At 48.4% G+C, this 9,134-nt stretch overlaps 1 protein-coding gene across 1 annotated transcript in view; it reads right to left on the bottom strand.

The window, feature by feature from the left end:
• The window catches only part of Rragd (Ras related GTP binding D), a 36,821-nt gene extending 34,159 nt beyond the window's left edge, over positions 1–2,662 (bottom strand). The window contains exon 1 of the mRNA XM_021160870.2: positions 2,159–2,662. Within this exon, the coding sequence (XP_021016529.1) occupies positions 2,159–2,303 (145 nt within the window). The 5' untranslated portion in view covers positions 2,304–2,662. The remainder of the gene's footprint in view (positions 1–2,158) is intronic.
• Positions 2,663–9,134: the final 6,472 nt, after the last annotated feature.

The following is a 9,134-nucleotide window of genomic DNA, read 5'->3' as shown; positions in this document are numbered from 1 at the left end:
AAAAAAAAAAAAAAAAAAAAGGAAAGAGGAGGGGAGAAAGAGCTCACCCATCTCCACCCTTTCTCAGATTAAAGTCCCTGTTTTTCACACTACATCTCTTAAACTTGAGAACAGATAAATGCATACTTTACCAAAATTTAAATAGGATTATGTACTACAGAAATGGATGGCTCGGCAGTTACAGCACTTGATGCTCTTCCTGAGCACCTACGCTGGATATCCATAAACTTCTCTAACTCCAGTTCCAGGAGATCTGACGCCCTCTTCTGGCTCTTCTGGGGAACCTACATCCGTGCAACAAGCACACCCTCACAGGAATGCACATAAATCTTAAAACCAGCTAGCCTTCAGAAGGACACAAAGCAGGAAGTCTAAATTCTTGGTTTCCCCCGTCCCAGTCCCAGCTCCCTGGGAATGGAGTCAGCAGATGGTTTCAGGAAGTGCTGGCCGTGGAAAGGCAGATTTTCTGATTGTTTCCGCTTCAAGGCCTAAGCTGGAGAACAGAGACCAAAAGGGAAAGTGTTCAAAAGATAAAAGATCAGAGAAACTAACAGACCACCTGTGCACCACAGAAAGCAGAGCAAAGCTAGGCTTCTGCAGTGTTTGCCAGAGCAGAAATTAACATGCAAGATCCCCACCGCATGACTACACTGTATCCTTTTATAGCAAGATTCCAAGATTCTGCCTGATTCGGGAACTCCCAATGGGGCTGGAGGGTGGGCGATTATTACCGAAGTCCTCAAAACATAGCTGCAGGCAGGTTTGCTTTTAGATTAACTGCACTGGGAGCCTCCCATTCTGGGCTCTGGAAAAGCCTTTGTTTCAGGAATTCTTCCCCTCAGGCAAGGGTTTACTTTCACTTCAAATCAAATTTCAAAAGAGCCCCTAGGCCCTCCAATAAAAAGACTACAGGAAAATAGGTTCTGCCCCTTCCCTGCAAACTCTCTGGCCCCCAGGACAGTATCAAATAACTGGCTTTCCCCTCTAGAATAGGGTCTTCTTTCTCTCTTTAAACTACCACAATAGGGAGCTACTGTGCACCTATCTTTGCAAATGCCTTGCCAATACATTCCCACTCAGCCTTTCTCTGGGAGGATCTAACAAAAGCTATTTAATAGTAAGGTATCTGAACAATTTATTTTTTTGGAAAAAAAAAGTGGCTGAACGATCGACCGTGGGAATAATTAAGGGGAGTGCGGATGAGTGGAGCGCAGAGGTGCACACACAAGTTTAAATAACGGGGAGCCAGCACTAGTCCTCTCTGGAGAAAAGCCAGGAAATGGGGCGACTTGAAAAGCTGTTTTTCATCTGCCAGACGCAAATCTTAGTTAACTGTATTCCCTTTCTGATTCACTGAAGTACCTGCCAGACGCAAAATCAAAACTGTCTTCTGAGAAAGGCTTTGTAGAGAGAATTTAAAGTTCCGTTCAATAGATTCTCAATAAAAGTTCTTAAAACTCCTGTCACGGGTACTTTCATTCCTCGGTTTCTTTAGTTTGAGACACTAAAGAGATTAATCCTTTCTCTGGGATATTTACAACTCGGAGAATGTTAACAGCCCCGTTCAATTGACCTTTTAAAGTGACCTTCCGCTTTTGTGGGGGAAAAAAAATTTTTTTTTAATTAAAGAAAACATTCTGGAATCCTAAACTCAACTTCTTTGTTGTGTCCCAGGAATGAAATGCAAGCAGCCCCCATCCGAAAGGCTAACTTCAGCTCCTTCGGCAACAACAAACAGTTGGCTTCAGGGGCCAAGGATTGCTCGCCCAGCGCCCACTCCCGGGTGCGACACGAGATGCATTCAGGGTGTCTGGAGACCGAGAACCCCGCGGTCTCCCGGGAAACGCGGATACCACCTGCAGCGCGGGCCCCGCCCCAGCGCCCGGGTCCCACGCCGCAGACCCTCCCGCGGCCACGTTGGGGAAGAATGACACGCGCAGCTGTGGGCGACCCAGCCGGCACGCTGCCGCCAGCTGCTTCTTTTAGCTCGACATCCGACCCTGCTCCCCGCCGCCCTCCCGCCGCCGTCTGCAGCCGGGCCGCTCCCCTCCCCCACCGCAGCTCCCCGGACCCGCGCGCCCCGCATCCCTCCCCCCTAACACACACACACGCATCGCTGCCCGGGCGGGGACCGCGAGCGCACGGCCGGCCTGCTCACCTCCCTCCTCCGGCCCGCTGTCCAGCTCGGCGTCCGAGGACTCGGGCCCATCCTCGTAGCCCGCCAGTCCCACCAGTTCATCCTCCTCCTCGTCGTCGCCGCCGTCCTCACCCTGCGGCTGCGGCTTGCCCAGCACCTGGCTCATCACGCCCACGCTTGCCTCCAAGGTCCCGCGTGGGCCGAGTGGCCCGCAGCGCTCTGGGGCCGCGCCTGGTGAGCAAGGGGGTGGCAGTGGAGCCCAGCCCCCTCCCTGCCGCTGCTGCCGGAGAAGCCAGCCGGAGCGCGGCAGTTCTCCCCGGGAGCGCGAGGGAGTGACTGCGTGACCCGAGTCACCTGACGCTTGTCACACACACACACACACACACACACACACACACACGCAGCACAACCGGGCGCGCGCTCGCCGGCCGCAGCCACCACTTGCTCGGCCACACACGTTCTCCCCCTAGAGAGAATTCGGGTCCAGAGCGCACGGGCCACCGCCCTCGGGGACTTCTGCTCGCTTTCTCTGCAAGCGTGGCCCGGAGGATGCCCCTGGCCCGGGGACCACCCGGACCCTGCCGCCTGCTTTCTGCAGTGCCCCTGGCTTGTGCTGCGGTCTTCAGGCTTTCTACTCCCACCCTACCCACCTCCACCCCACCCCAGTCTACCCCACCCCCAGTGGGCTGCCCCTCAACTGTGCGGTACTCAGGCCCCACCCCCACCGCCACTCCAGCCTGCGGGAGCTGGGAGAAGTGCACAGTGGTGGGGTAGTTTCCATAGCAGCTGCCTCCTAAAGTGCCTTTTAGTTCAAAGGATTTCCCAGCAAGAATACTCCAAACTGTGGTCTACGTAGACATGTTTCCGGAAAAGTCACATGTTTCGTGATTTATATATAAACATGCTATACTAAATGATTCCTTTGCAACCTTCGGGAAAACCTTAAGTGTATAACGCCCTCGGAGCTTCTTATGCCTCAACTGCTATTGTCTCATTGGTGTAGTCCCACGTGTTTTAGGGCTTTTGTGGGAGGTGAGGGGCAGCTCTCAGATTGGAATAGAAGCGATGTGGGATGAGGAGGTGCTCTCCTCCTTCGCCAGCTGCTCAGCACAGTGTGAGCACCCTTTTCTGGGAGGGGGGGGGAAGAAGAGGAGGGAGGGGGAGAGAGAGAGAGAGAGAGAGAGAGAGAGAGAGAGCTAGTCACGTGCATGAACTTCCTTCAGTTAAACAGCGGGCCAGCAAGGTGATCCTGATCCGGATCCTGCAGGTGCCAGCAGCTCAGCAGGTGGGGAGAAAGGCAGCTCAGCCTGGACTCTTGCGGCCCGGGACAGGGCTTCCTAGGGGTCCTCGGAAAAATCTGGGTAGGAATAGGGTTACTAATCCGTGACGCATGTCCTGGATTTCTTCTAACTGGGTGGCTGCTTTCAACAGGAAAGCTTCTCCAAGGAGAGGCAGTAGAACTCTGTCTGCATGGTCAAGGTCATTCCTATGCCACATACAAAGATGTGAACTGAAAAAGGCTTTTGAGCGAAGAAACAGTTTTGCAGATATATAAGCAGCAGAATGTAGGGAGTACAGTCAAAGATTATCAGGTGGGAAGCTCACACCACCTCCAAATTTAGTGGGAGGAAGTGAAGGGAGCCAGTTCTGTAGAGCAGCCAGGTAGCAGCACCCCCACATCACACCACACCCCCACCCTCCCCACCCTCTGGCCAAGCAGATAACAGAAGAGTGCCCTGGCTGCTTTCCTTCTTCCTATCTCTGTGTGGTCTCCTGGGGATGACTGCCATTGGTCCAACACACCCAGAAACCCGTGGGCAAAGGAAGACTGAAACCAAGTGGAGGCCAAAGGGTGGATGGAGAAAGCCGACTCTAGTTACTCTCCCCACCGGAAGCCTCATGAGAACACCTTTTACCACAGAGTTGGTAGAAATTTCAAATGAACAATGACTCTCAGGTGCTCTCAGAACTCATTTCTCACTGGCGATTTTACTTTCTATAGAGAAGAGAGTGGGTTTTGTGGCTCACCCAGTTGGTAGTTTTTGTCTTTCCAGCGCCTTGTCAAACCCCCAAACCCCGGGTGCTGGGCAGCAGCAACTTAATGAGATTGAGGGCAGCTTGAAATCCTTGAATCTCTGCAGGAAGCTGCCTGGGGAGGAAGGGACATTTCCCCAGAGTAGCTGTAAGGCTTTGCTGCTGTCCCAAAGCCAGTTTGCTAGTCTGTGGGGAGGTCTCTAAACTGGCCTATTTCAAGCATCAGAGAGGTCCTTGGGACACCAGGAGATGGCTGCCTAGCAACAGCTCAGATTCAAACATGACTACTGAGTAAAGATGTCTGGTGAACCCAGGGAGGGTCTTCCAGAGAGGACAGTTCACAACCCAACACCCTCACACACAGAAAAGACGAAAATGTCTGGTGATTCTCTAACGTCCTTAAGGAGAGAGTTACTATGTGTGCATGCATTCATGTATGTATATATGTATTGGATTCGTGTGGTTGTTTTTGCCTACATGTATGTGTCCCCCCGAATGCAGTTCCCACAGAGACCAGAAGAGAGTGTCGAATCCTCTGGAACTGGAGTCATAGATGATTGTTAGCTAACACCAGGTAGGCACTGGAAACTGAGCTAAGGTCCTGTGAAAGTGTAGTCAGTACTCTTAACGACCGAGCCATCTCTCCAGCACCAAGAAGAGAGTCTTCATGGGAATCCCAGCAACAGATCAAAACGTCATGATTTGTCCGAGAACCGGGTCATTCTTGAGAATAAAGAGGATCAACAACCATGTCTTAAGTTAGGGAGACAGGCAGATCTCAGCAATCTGGGGAGCGCCTCTAGGCTTTTAGGGACTTTGGCTCAGGTCAAACCATGGCCATGGCTTTAAAGCAGAAAAGAATTACAGGACTGTCAGATAGGAAGGAGAGTTAGGGGTTGCTTTTCATGACATTTCGGAAGGACAAGAAGCAGAGTCTCACCTATACAGCCCTAACTTGCTATCTAGACCAGGCTGTCCTCAAACCCAAGAGATCAGAGATCCGCCAGGACTAAACATGCACGCCACAACAACCAGCCTTTAGATACAGAATGTCTTTTTTGTAGCAGGGCCCCCCAGACTTTGTAGCGCTCAGCATGTAGACAACACCACCTGTCAAAACAAAACCAAAAAAGCCTAATCCATCAAATAGTTCTGGGAAAGTCTCTTAAGTGTTCTTGTTAGGTCTCAAACCCTGGACAAACAGCTAACCAAAGTGCTTATTAACATATCAAAGCACATCCTGGCTGCCAGGTTCTCCCTGCATCCCTCAGCCCGTACCTATTGTAAGGTATAGCTACCATGCCCTACCCCCTAGCCTAAAGGTCTCTAACCCAGGATCAGGCCTATGCTGCCCTTCCCCCAGTGGCTCTTTCCTAAACAATCCAGCCACTTTGGTTATGCTGACCGTTGTACCTTTTACCCTCCTGGCCTCTTAGCCTCCTGGCTTTTCCCTGCCCCTCCTACCTCTCTTTCAAGCATGGCCTGGCTCAGGATCATGCTTGCTCTGGACTCTCCCAGATGCCCCTGCCTCTGGCTGTGGTCTTCCTTTCATCTACAATAAACCTTCTCCTCCACCATACCGAGGAGCAGTCATGTCCTTCCTTTTAAATTTCTTCTTTTCACCCATCACTAATCTTGCTTTCTGGCTTCTGTAGCTCTTCTTCTGGCTAATTGTTCTTGTAAACTGAAGTATGTCAACCCAGGACATGTTTTTATGCTTAAAAGCTCCTCCTGAAAAAGGCTCAGAGCTAGCTAGAATGGAATCCTGAATACCCATTATAGTCACTGGCCAACTAATAAAGGCTTTGTGGTGGCTTAAACCCATACCTGAGCAGTCTTCCCTGGTGGCTAACCCCACAACATGTTTGTTTGTTTGTTGCTGTTGGGATTTTTTTGTTTTGTTTTGTTTTTTGAAACAGGGTCTGACTGTGTCGTCCTGGCTAGCCTGAAACTCTCTATGTAGAAGATGCTGGCCTACCTCTGTCTCTGAAGTGGTGAAATTAAAGTCATGCATCATCACCAAGCCTAGCCTGAACACCAATATTGACCATAAAGATTAAGAGAAAACTAGAGATTAGGCTTAGTAGCTCATACCTTTAGTCCCAGCACTTGGTAGGCAGAGGCAGATGGATCTCTGTGAGTTCAAGGCCAGCCTGATCTACATAGTGCATTCCAGGATATCCAGAGCCACAGAATAAGACTCTGGGGTCTACTTCCTTGTCCTAGCTTAATGACAAATTCTTGCCAAATTCCTAGAAACAGCTCCAAGAGCTCTCCACAGAAAGTTATCATCATTGTCCAATAAAAGGAATGAGCCCCACCCCACCCTCACCCCCACCAGCCCTCATACACATCCAAGCTTACCTAAGTCTTATTATTTTAACACAAAGGAACATTCTTTCTTCACCAGCAACCTTCATGGAAGACACTGTTGTAATTTTGGCTTCTTATTGAGGTTCATAAATCGCCACACAAACTACACAAACACCCGATCTCAGTTAAGCAAGAGTAGTTTATTGAACACACACCCTAATAGTGGGCAGACCAGGGATATAGCTCAGAATTATCTGAACTATGCCACCAAACATCTTTCTCTGCCTGCTTATAAAGAAAAAACAAAACAAAACAAAACCAAAACCAAAACAAAACAAAAAAAAACCACAATGAGTTCATATGCAAGTGCAGGAAGTGAGGAAGTGCAGCCCAGTGGTCAGCTCTGACATAACATATTTTAGACATAACAGTTCATATTGACCTTTGATTTGATGGGTCCTATGGAAAGCTTTGTGGAATTTCTTAAGATTTAACAAACCTCGGGACGTACAGAACAGAACAGAATGGGAGATATATATGGTCAGCATGACCCTGCTCTGAGTCAAGTTTGTGGAGAGCTTTTGGGACTGCTTCTAGAAACTTGGCAGGAATTTAACCTTGGGCCAGGACATGGAACTAAGCTCTGGCAGGAATCTAATTTTGGACTAGGATAGGGAAGTAGGCTCAGATATCTTGGTCATCCTGATAAGCCCTTAGAAACAGTGATCACAGGGACTTTGTTTATTGCCTTGTTTGTTCCTTGACTATTTGTGTTTGTTTTCCTTGTTCCTTAACTAGAACTGACCTTATTATATGTATGTAATTAAAATGGTATAAAAACAGACTGGGGGGAAAATAACCCTGCTTCAGCCTCAGAACAGTCTGGAGTCATGTTATAGTATTTTCTAATTGTCTTTTTTTCTTTTTACTCCTCCCCCCTCCCTCCCTGGAGAACCTGTGGACGGACTGAGCTAGCTTGGTTACAAGATATATGTATGATCAGATTCTGGGCTAAGGGTTTCCTCATCTCCCCATAATTTTCTCTTTCTGTTCTGTCTCAGTCACACAAAAGTCAAGGGAAATTAATCCTTAATAACTTAATAAAAAAATTAAGTGTTTAACTCAAGCTAATTGGAAGAGTTAAATGCAGGCCTGGGATGCTCTGCTTCAGCATCACTTCAAAGGGATCCTGCTGACAAAGGCTGAACAGGAAAGCTAGGGAAAATCTTGGTTGCTTTTCTTTGCCTGCTGATGTCATTTCAATGCTGCCGGCTTTCAATCAAGGGATAAAAACACAAAGTATAAAAAATAAAACATAAGGGCATAAAAACCCTAGAAATGGGCTATTCCAGCTGGAGAAGTCTGTGGGAATGGTCCAGAGTAAAGTCCATCTCTTGGTCAGTGTGTAATATTTAATAAGTGCTTTCTTTAAGTTAGCCCTCCCCCCCAAAAAAAAATCCTAGAAACAATACTAATATTTTTAAAAATTGTACATTTGGTATTTTCAGGTTTAAATATGAACTGACACATGTTAGAAGAACCCTGAAAGCTTTTCACCGCCCACACTTCTTTAGGCCCCGCCCACATACTTTATGCACCACCTACACTTCCCACAGGCCACAGGCCTTTAGGCCCCGCCTACAGACTTTAGGCATCACCCACAGACTTTAGGCACCACCCACACTTTAGGCCCCACCAATAGATGTTAGGCACCGCCCATATGCCTTTAGCCCCCCCGCCCCCCCCTGTGCCTTTAGGCCCCGCCCACAGACTTTACTCACCACCTACACTTCTTTAGTGTAGTAAAGAAGTGTAGCTCAGTAAATGGAGACAGAGTTAGGAAAGAGCTGGGAGGGAGGATGCAGAGTGAGAGGAGAAAAATATCTATTGAGTTTTCTACATAGTCCTTGGATTTTTTTTTTTATAGACACTTCAAGAAGTGGCAAACACCAAAATTTCAACTCACTCTGAGTCTCTGAGTCTCAGGAAATGCCAGTGAGGTAAACTTGAGTTGCAAAACAGCAACTAGTTGCAAGGAGCTGACAAGCAAGAAAGGATAATGCACTGGGTGTGGAGAGCCATGGCTTAATGCCCCACACTCTAGACATGAAGGCAGGAGGAGTTTGAGTTCCAGGCCAGCCTTGGCTACAAACCACATGCTGTCTCAAACAGATAAAACACCTAACCACGGACCTAGCTCAGTGGTAGGGCACTTGTCTAGCATTCACAGGACCCTGGGCTCATTCTCCAGCATTTGGGGGAAAGAAACTGTTTTAATTAGGATTTTACTGCTATGAACAGACACCATGAGCAAGACAACTCTTTCTTTTTTCTTTGTTTTTTGAGACAGGATTTTTCTGCATAGCCCTGGCTGTCCTGGGACTCACTCTGTAGATCAGGCTGGCCTCCAACTCAGAAATCCACCTGCCTCTGCTTCCCAAGTGCTGGGACTAAAGGTAAAGGCATGCGCTACCACTGCCCAGCTTGCGTCTCAACTTTTGAGAGAAATTTTTGTGGTGTTGGGAAAGACAAGCACTATCTATTTCTAAAAATTGTATATGAATAATGACACTGTTCAACGATTATGTGAAGTTCAAAGTATTCAGCAAGTAATATCACCCCCTCCACTTTAAGGGCAAGAGACATGAAG

The sequence above is a fragment of the Mus caroli genome, chromosome 4 (genome assembly GCF_900094665.2).
Source record: "Mus caroli chromosome 4, CAROLI_EIJ_v1.1, whole genome shotgun sequence".
Taxonomy (NCBI): Eukaryota; Metazoa; Chordata; class Mammalia; order Rodentia; family Muridae; genus Mus; species Mus caroli.
This window is presented reverse-complemented; position numbering and strand designations above follow the sequence as displayed.